Raw genomic sequence first — 25,296 nt, forward strand, 5'->3', positions numbered from 1 at the left:
CACATACTAAGTGAAGGCAAAATAGTACGAAAACTTTCTCAATTATGTCATGATTCAAATATGCTCTACTCAGCAGAAGTGCAATCCCCGTCGTGTAAATTTCTGAAGCATTGAATCATCCCTTCATTCTATCACATGATTCACGCACACCCTCTAAATACGGCTGACGTAACTCTTGAAAATACCTCACAGGAATTATTTTAAAGGGTTTTTGTTCTAACACGTTTTACTTGTCTAGCTCGTCCACATGAGATCGGGTGACACGTCAGTGGGTTTGTTAGGGCGGCGGAGCAGAGACGCCACTATTCCCGAATGGCAGACAAACACGCGTCGGGAAATGGTGGGGACGACTTTTCCGCTTCGCTCTTGGATCGTAATGATTGCACTGGCAACAAAGCCTCGGAGGAGCCGCACGGCAAAAATCTGTGGACTAGGTGAGATGCGCTGAAATCAGGTTCACTTGAATCTCTTCTGCATTTGTGAGCAGTGTTGCGACAGTTACTTTGAAAAGAAACTTTCATTTACAGATTGCTTCTTTTTAAAAGTACTTTAGTTACGCATCTCATAAATAAGAAACTGAAAGCCAGTGAGTGACGTGAGGTTCATGAACGGCACTTCTCCCTCTAAAAGTATAAAAACCCCAAATAGATTGTCAATTTTGATCTTTCTTGAAATATGTTTCAAATCAGGGCCAAATAGAATTTTGGGATATTTCTCTTCAAACCTTTTATATTTTATCAATTAATTCCAATTTTTTGATTTTGAATTGTTATATTGTAAATTCTTTTTTTTTTTTTTTTAATGACTGCTTGTCACGTTTGAAATAAATTTACACACCCCTCAACAATGTGACAAGAACCACAAATGAAATTTAAAAGGGATGTACCTAAAACTGCTTTGAATTGGAAAATCATTCATTTTATGGAAAAGCTTCAAGTGTATTGACTTGAAAAGAATCGGATCGTTCCACTTTAAAATATATTGAAATGCATATCGAATAGTCTTATTGGCGAAATAAAGCTTTGTCAGCAGGTGCAGTATATGTGTGATAAAATAAGTTTCTTACTTTTTGTTTTGCCACTTAATTAGAAATGCATTTTACAGTGACATCTAAGAAGAAACTTTGTTTTTATTCATTATGGTCTGTAGTACAGTCTGACTACTTGAATGTAAAAGAACGGTGTTAGATTAGACATGGAACGTGCACATTTTGGAGTGAAGCGTTAGCATCATCACTGATGGTGAGATTTGCTGAAATTCCCAAAATATGTTTGTTTGCCAATAACAGAGCAGAGGCCCACAAATGGATGCCAGTGTTGTTTGCGGGGACGTGCCTGGTCTACTGTGCCCGGATGACCATGCCTGTGTGTGCGGTGGCGATGGCAGCCACGTTCGGCTGGAACAAGATCGACACTGGCCTGGCCCTGGGTGGATTCTTCTGGGGCTACTCGTGCACGCAGATCCTGGGAGGTCATGCCAGTGACAAGCAAGTTTTTCTATTTGGCACACTTTGCAGGCTTCACACACTTTTGGGGTCCAAGGAACCCCTCATAGTCCCTTCAAGGGTGCAACTAGTTTGGCAAGGTAACCCTGCCTCACCTGTAAAGCGTGGCCCCTCGTTTCCCGATGGTGGAGTTTATATTCCATCGAGATCCGTTTGTAAATTATGTCAGCATCATGTGGGAACGCTCCTCAAAGGTTAAGGAAAAATTTGTTAAGGAAAACGCCTTGCTTTGTAAATGTGCAAAACATACCCCATAGTGAACATTTCTCCTAGAATTAGGCTTGAAGCTGTGTAATGACACTCCCGGTTCAAATTTAATCTAAAAACTAAACATCAAATAACGAGACTTACACAATGTGTATTTAAAATAAACACATAGCTTAGGCTTTTGTCAACTAGGTGAATGCTAATACTAGCACGTGATTGGAAATGTACATAACACATGAAATACAGCGGCTGATATTTGATCACTAACAAATTTAGAAATTCAAAACTCAGCCGTATATTCTTTCTACTCCACAATGAGCTTGGGAACCACTCAGTTTGAGCTTTTTTTTTCCCTACCTTTGAAAAAGAGACATTGATTTTTTTTTCAGGCTAAATTGAGGTTTTGATATATTTTGACGCTTGATATCCCATTTTTGTAGAATCGGAGGAGAGCGAGTCCTGTTCTTCTCAGCCATTTCATGGTCAGTGGTCACAGCTGCCACGCCCGCTTTACGCCACGTAGGCTCTTACACCCTGGCTCTCATGACCATGGCCAGAGTCCTCATGGGAATATTACAAGGTAACCTGTTTGGGTTGAAATGAAATGTTTGAAAGGGGGGCCTGGAATTTGATAAAGATTGGAAAAAAAAATTCTAAACTAAATCTAGAAGTGTTTAGGTCACATTTCAACACATTTGAGAATAATTAGTAGCATAAGTAATAATTATTTATTGTGTATACCAGTAGATTTGAAAATAGGTATTATAAATAACTTTTGGGAGCATTTCATGAAATAACAGAATGTTTTGATAACTTTTAGGGACTATTTCAGTCGATGGGAGTAAATAGCAATATTAGATACCACTTTGTCTCAAACTATGGATGAATAAATACAAACACCAAGTAATAATGCCAACAGAATTTCACAGATAATTCTGAACAAAGACCTTTTTGTGTTTTTGACACGCAGACACATGATAATCCAGTCACAGTGTAGTACTACTGACAAGAAAAATTGAATGTGTCTTAATGTGTTTTTGTTTTGCCTTAAGTATCAGTGGCTGGGATCAGTATCTTTGTTATGAATACTCGATACCTTGAAATAAGGCTGATACCAAGCCAATATCAATATCTGGCATACTCACCCATAGATATCAAATGTTGTTCAGGCTTTATTCTCTGGATGTCTTTGGAATGTCCATTGCTGTTTCCTAGGTGTATTCTTTCCATCTTTGGCCAGTCTGATCGCACAGCGTGCTCCGGAAGGGGAGAAGAACTTCTTAAACAGCATCAATCAAAGCGGTAGCTCTCTTGGGTATGTATGCAGCACACGTGCAAACATGCAACATCCACACATGTGCAAGATGTGTTCTTTGTGTCATGTTTTTGGATTGTGCTTTCAGAATACTGTTGGCAGGCATGTTGGGCTCCATAATGCTAGATTGGTACGGTTGGGAAAGTGTATTCTATGCTTCTGGTTTTCTATCCGGATTCTGGGCGCTCCTTGTGTGGCAGTGTTTTCTGAAAGGTGCCGTATTTATTACAGCTTGTATTGTTGTTTTTTTCTTGAAATTGTAGCTGTGACTCCAAAATGATTCATGCCATATTTTTGTGAAAGTGTTTAATGAGTTGGTAGTTTTTAGACACACAGGGTTTTTTTTCTTTACGCAGACATACAGTCAGCCCCCTCCGCATGTATTGTAAAGGCTTTGTTTTTGTTGTATGCTGAAGACATTTGGGTTTGGATCAAGAGATGAATATGAAACAAACATTCATAAGTTCATCTTTTATGTCATGCTATTTACATTTATACATGTTAAATAACTCGGGATAGAGCAACCTTTGTTTGAAGCCACCTGCTTTTCAAGAGAGCAGAAGTATTGGGACATGTTTGAAGATTAGATGGTGTTTGTTTTTGGCTTTGGGTTTCACCTGTTCAGCAAACATAAAGCCCAGAGAGCCGTCTATAGAGAAGATGGAAACTCAATCTGAGCTATTAAACCAACACTGCATGGGCACAAATTGAAATGCCCTGAAAAAGACAGAAAGCGCTGATGTACTGAGCAACACACATGACAGAAACATTGTGAAAGCTGTCAAGAATCCAAACCACTGTTGGAAGAAGGCCTGAAACAAAAAAATGCAACCAGCAACATGTGACACCCGTCAAAATAAAATGAAGTCACCCAAACGCCACACTCTGTCCTGAGTTGTACAAATCATGATATAAAAGTTTGACTTTTGAACTTTTGTCTCCTATTCATCGTTTGATATGCAACCCAAATGTCTCCATGATACAACAAAAACAAAGGAAGTGACCTTTTGGACGGGGCCGTTATTAGATGCCAACACAAATATGAACGACGCCATTGATGTGATCTTTTCAGGCAAAGTTTATCCAATACAGAAAGAAAGAAGCAAAGACTCCCAATCAAAGAATTTTTCCTGTTCACATCTGCTGAGCCTCTTGAGAAAGCCATGCGTCCGGTACGAATGGATTTACATCTATTGCAGTAATTAGTGATCAAAGTGTCTATTATTAGAACGTTCCTCAAGATCTGCTCTTTCGCCACATATCAAAACCTTTTTTTTACAGTCTAAATGAAAGTTCTTCTCATCTCGCTCTCTCACAGGGCCATGGTCTTTGCTCACCTGTGCACATGCGGCACTTCCTACACGTTACTCTCGTGGATGCCGACATACTTCAGCGATGAATATCCACACGCCACGGTACTTGTTGTCTCCTGGCGGGTCGGAAGGCGTCCACTCCGTTTGCGTCTGTGATCCCGATGGCGCGTCGCCCCACTTTCCTTACAGACGTGGGTGTACAATGTGTTCCCTTGGGCGGCTGTCATTCCAGTAGCTCTTTGCGGAGGATATCTCTCTGATTCGCTCATCAGCCAAGGATACAGTGTGGTGTTTGTAAGAAAGTCCATGCAGGTAAGCCTCCTCCATTTTTATGTTTCTTATATGAGGTGCTTTGCTGAGCATCGTCATATTTGCATGCCTTTCAGTTCATCGCCATGGGTGTGTCCAGCGCCTTTGTCCTACCACTGTCTTTCAAGTTGTCTTTTCCCATCGCCGTCATCTGCATTTCTGCTGCGATGGTTGCACTCTCCTTCACCAGCTGGTATGAGTCAAAGCAAAAGAAATTTCCCACATTTGGAGTATTGGGGGGGGGAGTTGTTTGTGGTCACATGTACAAACATGTTTTTAGCCTTTAAATGGAGTCACACTGCTTCTATTTGAAGTTATTCACTCATTCACTATTCCATAGGGATTTTTGGATAGTGATAGTTCCATAGAAATCCCCATGTAGTTATTAGGGAGGAAGGAATGAGTTAATAATTCAGAACGCAGCGACTGCGTTTGGAATTGTTTCAACAGGGGTGTGTAGACTTAAGTGATGTATCATTTTCCTGCGTGCTGAAACATGTTGTGTTCCACTAATGGCTTCTCATGCATTGCAGTGGTTCATCTGTGAATGTGCAGGATCTAACCCCTTCACGGGCTGGAGCCCTCTTTGGTGAGGTCATTCTTACAACATCTTGATCGATGAATGTGTCAGCTGCTGGCTCAGGAAAACAGCATTTCTCAAACAGAATTATTTTGCAATATCTCTCAAACGCTGTGGGTGTGTCAGATAGTTGTGTCGCAAGCAACTGTCATTCAAATAACATTGCAATCAACTGGGAAAGTGGATGTGACTTGTCAAGCTTCTTTCTTATCTTAATTTTTATAGGTCAAACTTAATAACAAAAATATCTCCAAAACCTGATGTGTTACAAAAAACTCAATACATTTTTGAAATCAGCATCAAAATATATATTTTTTTCTCAAATGCTATTCGCCCATTAAACAAATAATAAAATAACTGCTATGAAAAACTAATTAAAACTACCAAAATTAAAAAAAATTCTAAACAAAATGATAACATTCTGTGTAATAAAGCAAATGGTGAACTATTAAAATCCTGCTTTAAAGGGCAAACATAATTTTGGGGTGGAGGCATTGCTAACCTGTGAAAGTGCCAATGCAATTTGACTGGCTAATACATTTGAACATACTTAAAGCATAAAGCAACGAACGTAGCATTTTACGTACCACATCATTTTACTCCACAGTGGCAGCTCAACTATCATGTATTTAAAATGTCATCCTGGACCCACCCAAGAAGTTTGACAAGGCTTGCTTTAAAGAACAATGTAAACACTGTTAAGCGGCTGAAGAAGTTATTTGAATTATTTATTTGTTTTTTTATGCTTTAGGTTTCATGAATATGCTCGGAGCTTTCACGGGTATGTATTCTCAACATGTGTTTATTTTCATTTTCTTCATTTTGTTTTGTATGATAAAGGGATGGACATTTCAATAAAATGTTTCTTTTTAATCAGATTGATAAATGATTCGGAACGAGTGATTGACAAATCAATTGGATTTTAAAATCATCAATAGTGAGCATTTTAAAAAATTTAATTTGTGCAGCTAATTCATCTGATCAATATTAGAATTGGTGTCAAACGAGCACGAGGAATGAAATTTCATCATAAATCATGATGCACAAATTGTTTAATTCTGGACATTCTATATAATTGTTATTCCTCAGTTTTTTAAGTACAACTTTATACAGTGCTATTTTTTTTTCTTTTTGAAACTCATCTCTGTAAAATTGTGCTCATGTGATTTGAAGTACTCAAGTGCATCATATGTGCTGCCCAGGTGTGCTGATGGTGTCGCTGTCAGGCTACATGATCGAAGTGACCCAGTCGTGGACATCGGTGTTCACTCTCATCTCCTTCGTCCACTGCGTGGGCCTCGCTGTCTTTCTCTACTTTGGAGATGCCCAACGCATAGACCTTAAAGATTCACACTCCTCTGCTCTTATTTGAAATGTTGCTCATATCAGACGTGACGTATCATAGTTATAAAACCTTCCTTTTTACGTTCTACTCATTCAGTTGTGGTCTATATAAAGCAAAGCTTTTGTCTGACATCATCATAGCATCACAGCATCTTTTCCCTCTTTTTCTGAGGAGCGGTTCAGAGCAGGCCGTTTTGGTGCGGTCTATTTAAATCCAAATTGATCATTCACACCTGACTCACTCCAGGCTGACTCCTTTCCAGTCGGACATATTTGTAGTATTTTAGCCAAGGAAGTTTTCTTGCGCCGTAAATTTTTGGATTGATCAAAAGATGTCAACAGCAGAAGACTTGTCCATACAACCATACATAGCACGTAACAAAATAAATCCCTTCACTGTATTTATGAACACGTCTTGTAAACAAGCATTGCAAGTCAAGTTAAGTAAGCTTATGCTAGCGGTACCGAGAAGTTAGAAGTTGGCGAATAGTGTGTGCGTGTGTGTGTGTGTGTGTGTGTGTGTGTGTGTGTGTGTGTGTGTGTGTGTGTGTGTGTGTGTGTGTGTGTGTGAATGACAAAACATCTTGGATGAATAAAAATCAAATCAAAATAAATGTGTTATTGTTTTGTTTGCCATTGTGTAATGTGGTACCACATGTCTAAAATATGTACATATTTGTAAGTAACCAGAGCCATAGTCACTGCAGTAGCCTGATGCATGGGACAGTCATGCACCAAACAATGCATGTAATGTAATAAAATAAAAAAATCAGCAAATAAAATTTGTGAAATTGATACAATCAATACCAATGGTTTCACATTAATCCAATGAGCTCTGTCTTGAAGATCTCCAAGGAGCATGTAAATAAAGCAGCATTGGTAGCATCAATATATGAAGCAAAGTACTGTTTGTCGGGTATTATTAATAATTGCCAGACAACCCCCACCCCATGCATTTCATGTGCCCCCAGAAATGTATTGTGGGGTGGGGTGGGGGGGGCAGAAAATGAGCAAGTGAATGAGCAAATAAATGAAACTGAGCCACATTGACACATCCAAAATGGCGGCGAGGTTGTCGTACACTTCTGCGCTTCAAGTTAAATCTATCCCCCCCCCCCCCCCCCTCTCTATTCTTTCCGCCACAGCTTTCCCATTGCAAATCCACTTTTTCAGCACCACGGTCAGCGCACGACGGAGCCGCAAGACGCGCTGGGACGCCCGGGTCACGCACGTCCCAGCCCGGCTGCTGACCACCGAGTTTCACCGGTAGTGCGCGTCAAGCAGTCAGGGGAGAAGAGAGGTATTTCATGAGCTGCATTCCAGACAATGGAGTCCCAATAAGTCAGGAGGCCGACGGAATCGTCCGCGGCAACCTGGGCCTTCCAGCCAGGCAGCTTGCCGCTTTGTGCAAAATAAACGCAGAACTGCAGACGACACGGACGATTCGGGCCTGAAAACCTTCCTCATTTGTTCCGGAGTGGTTGTCGTACGAATAGATACCTCTCCTTGTGTTCACGGTGGACCTTGATTGCACATGAGAACGATTAAGGCACGCGGTGAATGCCAAGAGAGGAATCAGTGGGCAGCCCTGCATGCGGAAGGATGGACCAACAAATTCAGCACATTCAGATACATATGGCGTCCTCCATAAATGGAGGACATTTTCTAGGAGCCTGCTCAAATGCTGTTTAGGATTTGAACTGATATAAATCGCATTTACAGTTGTAAATTTGAGGGTTGCCTTGTCTTTTATTGAATCATTTTATATATATTTTTTTCAAATTGACTGCCTCCCTCCCTGTACTTGCATTATTAAATATCTTTTATTTAAATGTGATGTAATTTTCTGTCATGTTTGTCCATGTTACGGTAGTCAATATTAAAAATGAATCAATTCTGCTTTTTCTTGGCTACGTTCATCCCTAATGTGTTGTGCATTTTCTGCGGAATAATTCAACTGCTGTCTTGACTTTACCACGAGTTTCTGAATATCAATGGGATTACTACTGGTTAAAAAAAAAACTGTCCAAATAATAACTGCAGTTGCTCTACAAATAAAAACAAGGCATGCCAGATAAGTATATCTTTAATAATGAATATGATCAAATATAAGAATGTGATAGTGACCTCTGATAATGACATTTAATTCAGGGGTGACATTAAACTTTTTTTGCATACTTTTTCAATAATCCAATACTGTTATATAGCTCTGGTCGCACCACAGTCATTCTCCCTCTCTTTACTTCCACACTCATGCTCACACACACAGACAACACTGCAAGTTATTTTGGAAAAAAAAGACAAAAGAAAGAAACATAACATCACAATAAACATATAGCATATAAGCTAGCCTCTGGGTTTCCATACACGTACGATAAATCAGTTAAGTATAATGCTACAGTTAAACATTTGAGGCGTTTGCAGTTAGAAATGCCAGTACATTAAAGCTTATATTATCTGATGGCGGGGGATGGTGAGGCGAAAGGTCACAGCAATGGAACTGATGCCAGTATTAATAACTAGTAAGTCGATAAAGAACGAGAAAGAAAACCAAGTGACAGTTTTAAAAGCACTACATGCTACATCTCCAGATTTTGATGAGACGCAAAAAGAAAACTACCAAAACGGGACATCGATCGATCGATCGGTTACGTTCACCTTTGAATAAGAAAGAGAGGGACCACCTTGAGATGCGCAAACTCCCTGAATCGCCTTGACAAATCAAATCACCCCCAATCTGCTCGGTTGTGCTGAAAAGAAGCGTTTTAAGGCTCTGCGCTGGAGACTTACATGCGTTCTCCACCTTGATGCTCCATTTCCTATTAGCCGCCGCATCTTTCCACACTATATCTTTTAACTTTGTAGATTTGCGCTGCGCACGTTCCTAAAGCAAAGGTGAGAAAAATGTTTTGTCATACTACTAAACACAAGTGACCACACGCGCACACAGAGCAGACTTAAGTGTTGTTCACTCGCGAGATTCACCAACACAAGCACTTCACATTTGTCCAAACTCACAAACCACAAAGTGAACAGTCACTGAATATCAGCAGCGTGTTGTCATGAGATTTTAGAAACCAGACGTGCACGTGTTACTTATTCCATAAATGATGCAAGTTCTGGCAGCAAAAAGCACCCCCCCCCCCAAAAAAAAAAAAACACAGAAAGTATGGAACACTGAAGAAACTTCAAGCTTCACACTTCCTAAAAATGATACTCAGGGTTTAGGACACGGGGGCAGGGCGGCCATAGTGGGCCAAAATTAAATAGAAAATATATCACGTGTCTCCTTGTTTGTTTTCTGTTAATTGGGAATTTCATTTGAGTGTCCATCCCAGCAGGACTTGCCACGGTGCGTTCCACCAGGGGGCGCTGTTTACTTCTGACGATCCTGCAAGGAGAGCAAAAGGCGGCTTTGTCGCTATTATACAGTGGCACGACACACCAAATATTGTTTGCAACTACTAGTACAACAGTTATTTGAAAAATAAATTATTTGAGCGTTTAGAATCCTTGTTTGACTCAAAACTGCCAAAATGTTTTGCCTTTCAACACAAAATGTTCTGATTCTGTAGTCCTCCATAAAAGCAGAACAACAAGTCAAATACTCATAAATTGCAGGAATTGACTATTGATTTTTGTTCCCATTTTTCATGACATGAACTCAAAGATCTCAGACTTTGTGCATGCCGAGGCCCTAAAATATTTTTTTCAAATCTGTCCAAATGTGTCTCAGTAAGCATTTCTTGCATTGACTCAAGGACTATTTCACTTAATATCTTAAAGTAAAATATAAAATATTTTCAAAATAATAGCCAAGTAAAAGATTTATTTTACAAGATTAATGTGATTTTTGCTCCCAAGCCTCAGCGTACAGCGCCGCATTTGGCATCTCAGCGCTCAGTCCTCACCTGCATCGAAACACGATTGCAAGCTATCGGCTATGTAAGCAACGTTTGTTTTGAATATAAAATATATCATGTAGCATTCTCTTTTCTTCTCTCTCTTTTATAGTTTACTTCGAGGGTTGCTGATCTAAATCTTGGCGTCATGTTTTGCACATGGGCGCTTGTGACAAATATTTATGGGTAACAAAAAATAAATGATCTACAAACGTTTCTTTGTATTTACAAATGCATTAGGAAAACTAAAAACATATCGTGATTTAACTTGAAACAAAGTAGTCCTTATTTGCCAAAGTCACAAATAGCCACAGAAGGATGAAAGAACAAAATGAAGCCCTGGAGCTAGTTGTTTATCAACAAAGGCATTTGGATTGGAGAAATTCGTCTCTGCTGAAAAGAAAATTCCAGATTTTTATGCCAAGCTGACTATTTTGCAACTACTATAAATATGTATATGTGAGTAGTAGACATATCTATTATATTTTGGTTGTTGGTTGTCAAAACTTCCAAATGCAAACGTAAATGTCAAACTATCTGTCATTCGCAAGTGTAAATGACATGGATTCATAGCAATGTTCAACTTGCACTCAGATTAAGATTTGCAACAGTAGTCAATAAATATGAGTTTTTTCCAGAATGTATACAAAAAGAGAGAAAAATGTGGAATTATTATTATTAGCTTATTAGGCCCAGGATACATAAACATTGAGAAAAAAACTATTTAAAAAAAAAAAAAAAAGTTGTTAATTTGACAAATATTTTTTTTCTTCAGCAGGTTACAAAGACTTTTGTTGACATTTTACGGTGGACTGAAATGGATGAATTGGGATGCAGCGGACGCAACACTGACCTTTTTCACCACTTCCTCCTCCTCCTGCTTCCTCTCATAGTGGGAAAAGTCATCAAAGATGGAGGTGGTGTGTTTGTAGGTGGCAATGATCTTGAGCACCTGCTTGGCCTTCTCCAGAGGGACCTCTTGAGTGTCGCGAGAGTTGGTGACCGGCTTGTTGTCGTTGTTCTCCAGGCGGATGTGGCGCAACTGGCTATTGGGCACGTCTTTAACAAACAACCAGTTCACGTCAAACTTGCCCTTCCACTTGTCCTGCGCCCAAACGCCGGCGCTGGTGCCGTAGTCCACGGGCGAGCGCATTTCCGCCACGCCGCAGAAGTGGCCGCTGCCGTTGACGCTGAACAACAAATACACAGGACCTTTGGAGTTCATGGTCCTGAAGGCCAAGTCCAAGCGTTTATTGCCGTGCTCCGTGCTGCACCAAATGGAGTACTTGATAGAGCGATGGATGTCGTCTTCCGAGTAGCTCTTGATGATGAACACGCGGCCATTTTTCAGGTTCCACTCAAAGTCCTTTGGGTTGTAACTGTGGGCCGCCCGCAGTTTCTCCAGCACCGGGTGTGATTCGGAGCCCGGCTCGGGTCCCCCGCAGACGCCGCCGCAGCCAATACCGACCCCGCCGCTTGACGAACCGCTGCTGTCCAAGCTCCCGCCGCCGTAGCACAAGTTGCGATTGCGAGGGGCCACCCAGCGGGTCTGTGGCGCCGGAGCCGAGTTGTGGTTCTGGTAGGACTGCATCGGGGGAGGCGGGGGACCCGGCATGGTCATCTGCTGGACCAGAGACTGGGCCGACTGGAGCGACTGCTGCAGGGGGGGTAGGAGGCTGCCGGGGTGAGAATGAAGCGGCTGCGGCTGGTGCTGCTGTTGGTGGTGATGGTGGTGGTGGTGGTGCTGCAAAGGACCGGCCATCTTTGTGATGGAAACTTTATTATCCCACGTGTCAATGTCCACCATGTTGTGTTTGACCGGCGCCGGGGGGAGCGGGCCGCCACCGATGGGCGCGCCGAGTTTGTTTTTTGTCTTTTGTTGCTGCAATTTGGCGGGTTTACTCGCGATGGCAGCCCACGACGTGGGTTTTGGGGGCGGCATGCCCACTGTGCCCCCGTTGCCCGCGGCGACGGCAACACCGCCACCGCCGATCACAGAGCCGGCCGTCTTCACGCCCGAGCCCCCGGCCGTCACATCCCCGCCAATTTTAAGGCTCAGCATACCCTGCTCCAGGTTGTTCATACCCGGGGCCTTACTGAGGGTGTCGCTATGGAACCCCGTCTGGCCATCTGGGACTAAAGTGCCTCCCAAGGAGCTGGGTGGGTAGCTGTAACTTCCCCCGTACGCTGAGCTCTGGGTCTGCTGGCCCTGAGAACCGCTGGTGCCCCAGGCGGAGAAGGCCGGGTTCTCTGGGAAAAAGTTAAACCTGTGCGGATAAATGCTGCTGCTGAGCCCCCCTGGCTGGCCAAATACCGTGTCGTGCATGAAATGGTGGTCCCCGTTGCTGAGGGGCGCATAAGGCGTCAGGTAGGGGATAGGTGGGTCACCACCTGTGGACCATGGAGCCTCACTGAGGGGGTAGGGGAACCCGATGGAGGGGGCGTAGTAGCTGGACAGGTAAGGGTCGGTCATGGACTGATAGCTGTTATTCTGCAAACAGGAACAAAATCACAAGTCATAAACAACAAGATGGAGGAAACTTGGCTCGGTTCAGCAGTTTGGACCGAAGTTTGTGCACACTTCATCAAAAATAAATATCAGTGGTCTTACAATGCAAGCCACCCACCTGGTTGGACTGGCCAGTGAGATAGGGCTCAAAGTCATTATCGTGGACCGTGTCCTTCTGGTGCAGAGAGCCGTTCTGCACTGACACGGGAAAGCCTGCAATAAGATACCAATTCTGTCAAAAACATGCACGGCAGAGCACAGCGGATATTACTGCTCACAGAGGACAACAAATTCAGTACTGAGGGAATTTTTTTCCCATAAGACCATACTCGTCCGTGTGCCGATATCAGGAAGAATCATCACCCGTGAGAGATTTTTTTTTTGTACTTGAAGCACCACGCACTGCTTGGCAACCTAGTCAACTCTCAATTTACAGCATCTCCTAAACGTTCTTCTTATTAAATAGCTTTTGTTGGATTTGTTAAAAAGTACATGCAAAAACACACAACAAAGCTAAGCCACGCTTAGGATCTCCTTGCATAAACTTGTTGGTTAGGCGGGTTCTTCTTCAGGTAGGCACCGAGCAGTCAAGCACTTGATGACTCAAGTTTGCTCAATTGTGATGTAATTCATGATGTGATGTGAAGTAACCGTGACATTTTCAGCTTGATGCCAAAATGCATCATTTCTTACCTTTACTGGCATCTTGTCCTTTTGAGATCTTAGTAGAATGAATGCATGTGAGGGAGAAAGAGAAAAGGGTGAATGAAGCATCACGTGATCGTGCAAACCTGACAGGATCGTACCTGGGCTTCTGAAACAATAATAATAACAACAACAACCATCCATGATTCCAACATTGTCAGAAAGCTACTGGGAACTGTTGTCCAGGCAAGCCTTGATTACAAACAGTTATCTAGCCTTAGTTAACTGGCCTCTCAGTAGGAGTTGTGTACATCTGCCACATGCATGCTTGAACATATTCTTGCTGCTAACCTGCGGGTCAATGCTGGCGGCGGACATCATGGATCGTCCAGCTGTTGTTGTGTTTGGAACCCCCTCCCTCCCCGGACAATTCGTGCAGTGAGTGAGTAGCCTTTTTGGTGGTGATGCTCGGATGTCAATTTGCTACAGCAGTAGTTAGCCGGCGTCCCTGTTCGACTTGTAGTACTTGTGGTGCTTGTAGCAGCAGCGGCAGCAGCCCCAGCGGCGGCAGCAACAGCAGCAGCAGCAAGCGCGGAGAAGCGGCCTCGCTTTTTTGTCGTCGTCGTCGTCTTTCGCTGCTGACAGTCCAAAATAAGAAGTCCTGTCAACAGCAAGCATCAATTTAAATATTTTTTTAGCCAACCGTAGCCGCCGTCACATTAAGAGTAGAGGCGAGCTGCCTCGGCGGTGGCCCTGCTAGTGCTAACTTAGCTGAACGGCGAGCTTCCTTCCACCGGGTCTGCTAGCCGGAAGTGACGCAGCTTACGTAAACGACGCTTCTCCCGTAACCGAGCGGTGTAGTACATTTGTTACTACCGTTACTGACTACAAAACCTGTTTTCCTATTACTATGACCGAAAGTAACCAAAACTTTAATATCATGTCACTGGATCACTGTTCACATGCATTTTCCCAGGTGTCTTTGCCCTCCTGCCTTTCCTCTTGACTTCTCAGTGAAGGAAGGCATTTATCTTATAGAGTCAAAGCTTTTAGTGTTTGTTTGTTTGTTTGTTTGTTTGTTTGTTTGTTTGTTTGTTTGTTTGTTGTTTTTGTGAATTTCTGTTAGATTTGCAAATGTTAATACTAAGAATATTTTCAGGCGTAGTGTAAGATTGTGATAGTAGCACTACAAGTGGTACACGGGCTCCCTCTAACGGTACATAAAAGAATCAACTCCAAACTACTACTTTTTACTGCAATTTGAATTTACTCTTTGTTTTAAAAGTTTAATCAACGAGAACACATTTGATAAGTCTAGTTCAGGAGTATATGTTTGTCAAATTTGACTCTCAGAAGAATATTACGACTTAGATCTAAAAAATATTTGAATTTCATATAGTATCTTGAAAATATTCACCATTTTTCCTCAAAAATAGCATCCTTTGCCGAGGGTTGTATTACATTGTCGTGGTGGGCTGGCAACGGGGTTTCAAAAGCAAGATGAAGCACTTTTTGAAAGATGGGGTTTTTGTTACCCGTTTGGAAAGGTTGGAGGCAGCAACAGCGTCGTCCTCCCTCTGATAGGTTGGTTGCCTTCTCTGCAATTGTCAGAAGACACCACTAGGTGGCAACAACAGCAGGATTTTTGGGTGGAGGGAAAACGTGTGAATACTACAAAACGAAACAAGGTTTTTGCAGTATGTACTATATACAGTATACCATTTTTTATCGTAATAAGACTACTATAGTAAAAAAATATATAACTTTTATTTCTAAACACAACTTCTTTGAATCAAAAACATATTTTGGGGGATTACATTTTTTGTCTTACAAATGTGCAATTTATTATTTTAATATGTGACGTATAGAAATACATTTGTTTTATTTTTGTAATGACATAAAATACACCAATTTTCATGAAGCATTTGATAAATAATTTAATGGCATAAATAATTAACCGCTGAAGCGATTAGTTTATATTGTCGTAACAATTGTAGCTGTCTTTGGATCTGGGGAGTCATGGCGCGTCAGGAGCAACAAAATCATGTGCATGATACTCAAACATATCTACTGAAATTTGAGATTTATCATCTTTTTCCAGGAGTGTATTTTCATGAGCTCATTTAATAGCATGTTCAATATTAAACTACATAGTTTAATACCGAGTAGGTTTCACACACAGCGTTAACAAGAGAGGCATCATCAGAGGCGCAATCCCCCCTCTGTCGCTAGATGGCGTCAGAAGGGAACGACACACACGATCCGGGAGTCTCCTGCAAACTGTGCCTGCTTGTGTCACATGGAAGCTCGGTAGCCCAGAGGACGCGACGCGAGTGGTGATGATGGCGGGGGCTTGAGGGACGTCGGAGGCGAATGCGCGTGGAGATTCTGTAGCTCTGCCCAGGCGACCCCCACCCACTCTTTACCTACCCCAATACCAACTGGCTGTGAAGCAAGAGCCCGCTGTTACCAGGGGTCAGCGGGCAACACACACACAAAAAAAAGGATGCCAAATGCAATGCGGTGCATTGGTGCTGCGTGAAGAGCCAACTGCCACGGAGGGACGGAGGGATGCTCGTTGCGTCGCATGCACCTTGATCGATTATGCTGGCTGGAGGGCGGTTGCTGGTCCGACGAGCTGAACCCAAAGGACGGGCTCATGGTGCGCTTTTCCGAACCTCGGAGCTGAGTGAGTAGACGCGATGGTTTAGCGCAATGCCTGAAGGGTGTGTGCGCGCGTGCGTGTGTGCGTGCGTGTATGTACGCGTGTATGTGTGTGAAGTGGGGTGGGTGTGGGGGGGGGGGCGTCATGTGTGCTTAACATCGGACTACATAACGCATGCATTATTAATGCGAACGTGTTGTTCCATGTTTCGCGTTTTCTTTTGTGCTCAAGTCTCCCCACGTCCACGCTGGTCACGCGTTTAAGGCGCGGACACGTGTGCAGAACACCCCCCCTCCCTCCCTCCGTCCCCTGTGCTGCATTAGCTACCCCCACCACCCCAAAAGGGGGTTAACGCCGATACCTCCGATGTCACATTTCCATGCGCAGAGGGATAATTAAGGTTCCTGTTTGCAAACCCATCCGATCCGCCTCAGGGGAAGCTGCTGGGTGGGTTGGGGGAGGTGGCGGGGGGGTCTTTGAGTTGTACTGCTGACCTCAGGGACATCCTCTCCCTTTGATGTGAGCTTAAAGCGGGGACGTGAGGACATGCATCATTCCGTTGCCATTCGGCTTTCTGGCTGCTTTTGTAACCTGTTGTCACCCGCTCGCTTCTTTTCGCATTAGGAGCCAAGAGGCAACCAATGACGGATGCCCGCTGTGGCTGCTATCACAAAGCGCATCCAGTCGAGCGCAAGCACACGAGAAAAAGGGATGAGGAGGAAGGGAAGAACGTGAGGGCCTGGGACTTTTGAAAGCTTCAATGACTAGATTAAAAAAAAAACATAATATATGTTTAACGGTTTGGCGCGACAGCATAAAGGGAAAGATGAGCTTCCCCTTCTTCCATCCACTTCAGGGTTCTTCCTCATGGGGCGCACGGTTAATCGTTTTTGCAAGCCAACATTTGACCTAATTTACATCCTCACACAATAGAATCCCCCAACACACGCACGCACGCACGCGCGCGCTCAGTTATTTGTGTCACGCAGACGCTGAGGTTTTCGCTCCGCCATGTGTGAACTCCCAGGTGGTTGATCAAAACCTGAGCAGATTGGCAGGCCGCTGGCTACAGGCAGCCCGTGTTATTAATAATGGACACGCATATAGATGCGGCACATGTTCCTAGAAACGTCCAAAAAAAATAAAAAACCTCCAGTATTGGTGGGCTGAATGCCCCCCCCCCCCCTCCACTCCCATTCTATTTTTGTAAGGATTAGACTACACCTTAATTCTCTGTTGACTTTGTGGCGGCTCTCATGCATGTGCTTGGGATCGGAAAAGAGGCGAATTGTCAATAAAATCGGGCTACATGCATGACTGCATTTCATTAACCAGTTCAACAGGTGATCTGACCTGAACACATTACAACTGGCGTTATGCAATAATCAATAGTTGATTCTTCTGATATTTATTCTGTCAATCAGACAAAAAAGAAATTAGCAAAATCGTTTTCCCCTGATTAGTGTTTAGGTTAGAAAATGGTTATTGTTATTTATTTGGTATTATTTGATGGTTAAAAAGAAATTGATCAATATCACACGAGGTATATTTTAAGTTTTAACACCACTTATTCGACTGTTGCCAGGAAATTTCGGTGGTAGGAAATAAATAAATAAATAAATAAATAAATAAATAAATAAATACAACCCACATTTCTTTCTGTATAAGTTTAAAACGTCTCGTGCATTGTGAGACGTCAGTATTTACGTTTCGATGCTGCAAACTGCCGTATCATACAATAACAGCGTAATTAAATTGCGCCTTGCTTCCGAAATTGAGTAAGATTTAATATGATTTGTTAATTTGTGTAGATGTTTGTAGCAATTGCAGTATATGAGGGCAGTAAACTGTGATAAGGCAAGCCTAAATGTCAAAACACAAGCCAAACTAGAAGCCACACATCACGGGGCAACTTAAAAATAAAAGCCTACCAAGTCATCAAAATATTCGGTCAACTTCAAAGTTATCCCCTAAGTTGGCATCCGTCCGCGCGTCCGTCCATCCATCCATCCAGGAATCAGAGGTCTGCTTTTTTTTGGGGGGGGGGGCTCAAGCTAAAAATGGAGCATTTTTTTCGACAAACCAGTGACTGAATTATAATCAATTAATTGGGAAAATCTTGATATAATCGATACGAGAAATAATCATTATTTGCAGCTGTAGTGTGTATATGACCTGTAACTGACATTAAATGTCTACTTTAAATCAGATTAATTGAGGAAATAATTGATGGAATAATTGTTTCTAACAATAGTTGCAACAATATTTTAACTTCAACAATATCTCTAAATGATTAATGGGTGATTAAAATAACAGTTTAATAATTCGACTAGCTGTCGAGAAATCGTTGCATGTGTGTAACACTTGAGCCTCGCTGTTGTGACATTTGGAGGCGGTTGAATGTCTGATGTTGCACATGAATGACGCTGTAGTCTCGAGGAGGCAGCCCGGCATTTTTTCCTCACTCTCATCCAATTGATTGGCTCCCGGCCCTGAGATTAGACTGCAGTGCTGAGGCGTCACTCTGGCTCAGCACCGCAGGCAGGTGCAGGAGGGGTGGGAGTGCTGGGAGGCGTCATAGATGGGCGGGGAGCGGCGAACGTGGCCAGGGAAGAAAGGTGCTCTTGTTGTCCTTCGCGTTGGAGCGTCTTCAAACACCTGACGACTCCCACGCCTATTGTAATCGTCTCCAGTGCCCCCCCCCGCGGCTCTCCTACTTTTATCTCCACCCACACCTTCCCCTTTCTTCTCACACATTACCCTCAACTCTGCCGGGCCTTTTAGTCACTTCACAAAAGAGATAAAGACAGCCGGGCTGCTGTGATTGTTCCTTAGGTGACCAGAAGCCTTGTTGTGACTTTCCAATCAACAAGTGCACGGCGCATTTTTTTTCTTGCATGCATGTCCATCTATAGGAATATAAATTTATACTGTGGTGTCTTGATGTGCGAGCGATTTTTTTTTTGTGCTTGAACAATGATTTGATACAAACGTGTATGGTGGCAGTGAATTCCGCTCACATGACGACGAGCAGCATTTTGACTTAATTGCAAGAAGAAACATGGTCAGTACATGGCAGATTTTCACAGGCTGATTTTGGAACAGAGCACAGTGATAAACAGAGATTGATTGTGTGTTATCTGAAGCAGCACACTGTACCTTGTGATCGCAGATCCCCGAGAGAGCGTGGCCCTTGCCTGTGTGCATGAGCGTGAGGCCGAGAGTGTGAGTGTGAGCGCGTGTGAGAACAAGTGAGCGCCAGCGCTCCCACATGGCCTCCATGCAGGACGGGCTGAACTTCACGGCTCCTCCCTATGGCAAGGTCCTACTGCTGGGTGCCATCGCTGCCGCCTCAGCCTTCGTAGTCACCATCCTCATCGTGGTACTCTGCGTGGGCTGCCAGAGGTACGATTATGTGGAACGCTACACGGCAGACAAGAGGTGGAGGACTGTCACGTTTAAGTCAGAACATTTTGGAGGCAGTGGCGGCTAGTCAATAGCGGGAGCTGAGGCACCACTCCATCACACATTGTCATCACCATATTGATTGACATTCATATGTGTAACGAACTAGCTCCTGTGCTTATTGTTATTGTTATGTTATTCATGCTAGAAGATGTGGGCCATCTGGCTGCTTCACATTTGACTTGGGGATTTGACCAGGCGGATACTTTTTCAAGAAAACGTGAGGCAAAACATTGATGATGTTTATCATTGCTCCATTTAAAATGACCAAAGGTCAGGACCAATGCGCTCAAGAAAACAGATTTAAATTCTCTACACTTTGTGAGTAGAGACACATAAAAAGCGACAGATCCAAGAGGAAGACTCTTGTCAAGCTCACTGTAAATCCTCCTGTCTATGAATTGCTAATCTTCTTTATGAAAAACTGAACTCATTCCTGGTCTGATTCTTCACTCCCTCCAAGAGCTTATCAACAAAAGAACCGTTAAAGGGACAGGTTGTACTGACTGTTATGACAAAAACATGATTTTATTTTTTGTAAATGACACACACCAGTTAAGTCATATGATTCAAGTCCCCCACCTCTGCTGATATGTTTGGCTATTGTGTACTCTGATGTATGCTCATAATCACTACACATACACTTAGAAGAACGTTTGCCCGTACACATGAAGCATTGACCTTCACTTCTTGTTACGTCATCATTTCTTGACACTTTTTGATGCTAAACGCAACCACCCGCAATATAGATAAACACAAATATTTGTCATACAATTATGACTCACATTATACAGTCTGTAAACACGTGTGACTTGTATTCACCACAGGAAGGGAAAGACACACAATGTCACCAGTGAAGGTGGGAAACACCGTCTCATGGACATGGTAGGCATCCTGGTTTGGATGAAGCAATTCTATAGACCTTTTCAGCATGATGTACAGTACCGTATTTTCCGGACTATAAGGTGCAGCAGAATATAAGGCGCACCTTCAATGAAGGGCCCATTTTAAAACTTTGTCCTTATATAAGGCGCACCGGACTATAAGGCGCACCATTAATGCATCATGTCAGATAGTCCGGAAAATACGGTACAATTATTATTTTTTAAGTTATTGAAAAAAAATAATGCTTGAACCTTTTGGGGTACATCTGGCGGAACTCCAAACACAACAAGTTGGTGTCATCGTTTTCAGTTTAAGTCAGCGGTAGTCAATCACCAAGAAGTACATAGCCTGGCTTCTAGTGTTTACAAACATTATGAAAAGGTCTATTCCCCAGAGAAACATATCATTCACGTCATTCATCTTGATTACTGTAGTCTTTAACAGGCCCTTGTGTGTGTGTGCGTGCGTGCGTGTCATCAGGGTATACTCAGGCAGTCCAAGCTACGGTCCATCAGTAAATCAGACACCGAGATGAACAAGATGAACTGCAATGGCAAAAGTAAGTAAGTCTTTCACTCGCTGAATTTTTTTTCCTCTCCTTTGAGTTGTGCGGTCATTGAGTGACAGATTTTTAAATACCATCCAAAGATTTGGGGGCGCGTTATTCCTTGTTGAAGCAAGGGTGGAGGTGGTTTCCAAGAATACATTTTGAGAAAATTTGAAGCAAACCAATTGAAATAATAGTCCTAAGAAAATCTGACTTTGTGCAGCTCAGAGAAAACTAAGTTCCTGCCACAATTTTGTTTGTGTACTACTGTTAATGTGGCCAGGTTAAATCTGTGTCATACCTACCTGATATGTGCTAAGTTAGCACGCTTAGCTACGATTTATGTTCCTAAGTTTTATTGAGGAACACGACAACTGCTCAGGGTTCAAAAATATTTATCCAGTGACCCTTGTTAAAACTACCTTGTAATCCAATTGAGTTACTTTTAAAATCAAACAATCAGTAGCGTGATTAAAGGATATTTTAAAGAGGTTACTTTGATGAGTAATCTAATTACTTTACAAGCTGTAGTTTGGCCACCCCTGCTTTATGGTGACTGGTACCAACACGAGTTCTGCGGAGGCATCCAAAACCAGTAGAGAGACCTTTCCGCTGGTCTAACTGTAATCCTTCGCTCTCAAGGCAGGCAGCTTCCCCAGATTCCCTCCGGGACTGGAGAGGACGGAGAGCACACTTACTCTGAAGTGGGCCGAAGCTCCTCCGCCACGCGAACTGACGACGCGCTCTATGCCATGGTAGGCAGGGCCGGTCAGACGGACACTCCGGCCCCTCCGGCCGTCCCTGCCAACACCCCGGCGCCACCCGACCCAGACGGGGACGTGGAAGGGGGCCTGCCTGAACCTGAAGCCCAGGTGGTGTCCGCGCCTCACCCCCAAGAGACGGCGGAGTACGCCTGCGTCAGGAAGCTGAGGAGAGCGGACAAGGCGCCCCAGAAGAGGGACAGCGGGACAGACACGGGGGACCCGCCGGTGCCACCGCCTTCTCACCCTGCCCCTGCGCCGCCACATCCTCACAGCACAAAGTTGCCCCGCAGGAACATGGATGCCTTTAATGTGCCGTCATTCCCCAAGGTTGGTGCCTTATGTTGATGTGCCATTTTGTCAGAGAAAATCTTAAGAGTAAAGTTGTAAAATGAGTTTCTAACTACATATCAAACTGCTCTGGGATTGTACTGTGCTATATTCATGGTTCAAACTATTAATATAAAGCATTTATAAACATTTTAGGGGCGTGTCAGTTACATCCACCCTTTCCACCACAATAGTGGAAAATTAATTCAGTGGCATTTTATAGTGGGTTCTGGGTTCAAATCTCTGCTCAGACCCTCTGTGGCGTTTGCATGATTAGTCTTGGGTTTTATAATCTTTCTATTGTAGTCAAAAGAACTATTAAAATCTGTCAAATGAGATTCATGCCCATGATGAATGCATGTACACTCGCGACCACATGTGAATCGTCGAGTCACGACCGCAGCAGATGCGCACGCAGATCGAATCCTTTGTATCACAATAACACGCCATCCGCTCCCCTCCAAGTCACAGTGGGAGACATTTTTTTTGCCCGTGTGAGGTCACAGAGTTCAAACTATATGTCACAACCCCAAATTAGCTTGACAGGATTACACGTGCACCGTCTGTTGCTGAGCCACTCAGCAACGCGTTTCTTGCGGATGATGCAAGATGCTGAAAGTGAGTCATCCACACTACAAATAACCCCAAAAGACCTAAAAGCGACTTATATGGTCCATTTTGCAAGGAGGAGAATTTTTATGCACGTTATTTCTTGGGGCCACAGTTTAAACAATTTACCCCCTTGTGTGTAGGGTTGCGCACTTCGGGATCCTTCGTTTTTGTGTGACGCGAGCCCCAAGTTGTCACTCGTATGTAACTGATTGCTCTGCTGACAGGAAGTGATGTTTATGGGAAATGGGGAGCAGTACATTTGGAAGCCTCCAGAGGACGAAGATGTCCTCATGCTCCACAATAAGGCCCTGGTACCGCTGGGGGCGCACACCATGGAGAACATCCAACCATCTGCTGCAGTGGTGAGTATCGGCTTCATTGAACCATCTCGAAAAAAAGTGCATTCATCAACTATAATATGCTAAACATACTAAAAGCAATCCAATAATCCACATGAAATAATATCATTGTTTTGGAAAAATACAAAACATTGACTAAAATAAATTATAAAATAATTGTTACAGTGGTAGGGCAAATAGTTAGTATTTTTCAGGGTGAATAGATCTGCCCTGAGTCACATCTCGACACTTTAATTCAAAACAAGCAAAAAAACGGAAGTAAGCTGACAATCTGTAAAAAGTGTTTATGTCAGGCTCATTAATGTGATTTTTTTTAAAAACTCAATTAGGGCTGCGATGATTATTCTAATGGTTGTACTAAGTTCATTCTGTTTCCTTTTTTTCCAATCACTTTTTGGTTCTTTTATCACAAACAGGGTATTATAATACCCTGTTTGTGATAAAAGAACCAAAAAGTGATTGGATTATTCTAATGACTTAAATAAATGACTTACAAAATAGACTGAAACAAAATCTCTGAATCAATTTACAGGGATAATTGTTTCACACAGATGAATGTTACTGCGGTCGCACGCACCACCAAGGCTTCAAAAATAGACCTAACCATTGATGGACTTTCAATCGCTTTATTGAACAAACAGCAAGAAAGGCTAGGCCACTCCTTTAAAGCCATCCACACATAAAAAACACAAATTCTACAGAAAAACATGAGAATGGCAAAAATTATACTTGCCCTAACATGTACTTGTTTCTGTTTTAATATCGCTTTTTTTTTTACTTTTTTTTTTAATCTAAATAGTCAAGTAACCACTGGTTAGCTGTTTATTTAGTTATGTTTAATTATGAATTAACATTAAACTTACTTCAGATTGTAATTAGAGTAAGAAGGTGTTTAGACACGGGCATTTATTTGAGTTGGAGCGCAGGTGTGTGATCGTCTGAACCCAAAATTGAAATTCCCCAAAAGTGTATCATCTCCAAATTTCAGGTGGCTGAGATGTATTCCAAGGTGTGTAAGCCGGCCAAGAAGAAACGAGCCGTACCCGGATCGCCGCCGTCCAATCCCGGCTTCAGGACCTTGGGTCGCCCCGATCGGGACCGGGAACGCGACGGGGGCTTTAGCGTAGTGGTCAAGCCCCAGACGTGGGCCCCGCAGGAGGGCAAAGTGCCCACGGGCTCCCTGGACGACCACTGCTACGAGTCCTTCGGGACGGAGGAGTGCGAGCCGGCCTACGAGAACCTGGAAGGCGGAGTCGGTTGGAGGCGAGAGCGAGCGCCCAACACGTGCGCCACGTTGCGGCCCAGGAGGAAGAAGGCGCAGCAGCCTTTGCAGCAGCAGCAACCGCCTCCTCCGCCGCCCACCCAGCACAACCCCAAATTACAGCACCTGCCCGCCAAAGCCCTGCTGCTACCTGGGGAGAGCCTGTACGAGAGCATTGGTGACGTCAAGCAGGGCTCCACCACCTCCAGCACCACCACCATCTTCACCTTCAACGACGGCATGGAGATGTACGTCACGGGGCTCTGAGGAGGAGCGGGCTGTCGCGGAGGCCCCTTTCCGTCAAGGGGCCGCCACCGCCGGTCTTTCCCAACCTTTATTCATCCAAGGCATCTTTGACATTAGGGGTTTTATTTCGATAGACGATACAGATTTAGATTTTCCTCACCTCCTTGAGTTGTGAAACCCCCTATTTATTTGCGCTCCTTTTTTCCTTATTTTCATTTTTTTAACCACATGCCTCCCACTCATTCATATATTTTTTGATAAAAAAAAAAAATTGAGAGAATAAACTTTCAAAAGACATTATTTGCAGTAAATTATTTTTTTTCAGAGCGATAAAGTGCAATTGTATCACTCGTGTCGTGACATAGAGGTTGGGAATCGCTGGCCTACACCACAAGTATTGACGGCTGAGTTCCTCTCGTACCCTGTGCCCTCTCCCTGACGCACACACAAACACAACACGACAAACACACGCTGTTTACATTACGTCATGCCTTTCCTGGGCTCCAGCGGCCTTAAATACCAAGGTTTATATGTTAT

General features: G+C 43.3%; 3 protein-coding genes across 3 annotated transcripts; 2 read left to right on the forward strand and 1 right to left on the reverse strand.

Annotated features, from left to right (window-relative positions):
• The first annotated feature begins 244 nt into the window (after nt 1-244).
• Nucleotides 245-7,339, forward strand: LOC147062422 (voltage-gated purine nucleotide uniporter SLC17A9-like). Its single transcript, XM_085927478.1, has 12 exons — nt 245-434; nt 1,289-1,486; nt 2,152-2,291; nt 2,927-3,026; nt 3,115-3,239; nt 4,099-4,198; nt 4,345-4,441; nt 4,529-4,651; nt 4,726-4,841; nt 5,182-5,237; nt 5,980-6,009; nt 6,431-7,339. Exons 1-12 carry the CDS (start codon nt 313-315, stop codon nt 6,598-6,600), a joined length of 1,377 nt encoding a protein of 458 aa, XP_085783604.1. The 5' UTR covers nt 245-312; the 3' UTR covers nt 6,601-7,339.
• A 1,301-nt stretch (nt 7,340-8,640) lies between these two features.
• On the reverse strand, nt 8,641-14,547 carry LOC147062423 (YTH domain-containing family protein 1-like). The gene is made up of 5 exons (XM_085923160.1): nt 13,980-14,547; nt 13,677-13,704; nt 13,102-13,196; nt 11,328-12,965; nt 8,641-9,963 (listed from the first exon to the last, which is right to left on the reverse strand). The coding sequence occupies exons 1-5, from the start codon at nt 14,007-14,009 to the stop codon at nt 9,949-9,951; spliced, it is 1,806 nt and encodes a 601-aa protein (XP_085779286.1). The 5' UTR covers nt 14,010-14,547; the 3' UTR covers nt 8,641-9,948.
• Nucleotides 14,548-16,178: 1,631 nt separating this feature from the next.
• Nucleotides 16,179-24,983, forward strand: LOC147062424 (uncharacterized). Its single transcript, XM_085906717.1, has 7 exons — nt 16,179-16,317; nt 19,466-19,698; nt 20,586-20,643; nt 21,124-21,202; nt 21,833-22,281; nt 23,118-23,255; nt 24,241-24,983. Exons 2-7 carry the CDS (start codon nt 19,565-19,567, stop codon nt 24,778-24,780), a joined length of 1,398 nt encoding a protein of 465 aa, XP_085762843.1. The 5' UTR covers nt 16,179-16,317; nt 19,466-19,564; the 3' UTR covers nt 24,781-24,983.
• The last annotated feature ends 313 nt before the right edge of the window (nt 24,984-25,296 follow it).

The sequence above is a fragment of the Syngnathus leptorhynchus genome, chromosome 1 (assembly GCF_054491065.1).
Source record: "Syngnathus leptorhynchus isolate UIUO chromosome 1, UIUO_Slep, whole genome shotgun sequence".
Lineage (NCBI taxonomy): Eukaryota > Metazoa > Chordata > Actinopteri > Syngnathiformes > Syngnathidae > Syngnathus > Syngnathus leptorhynchus.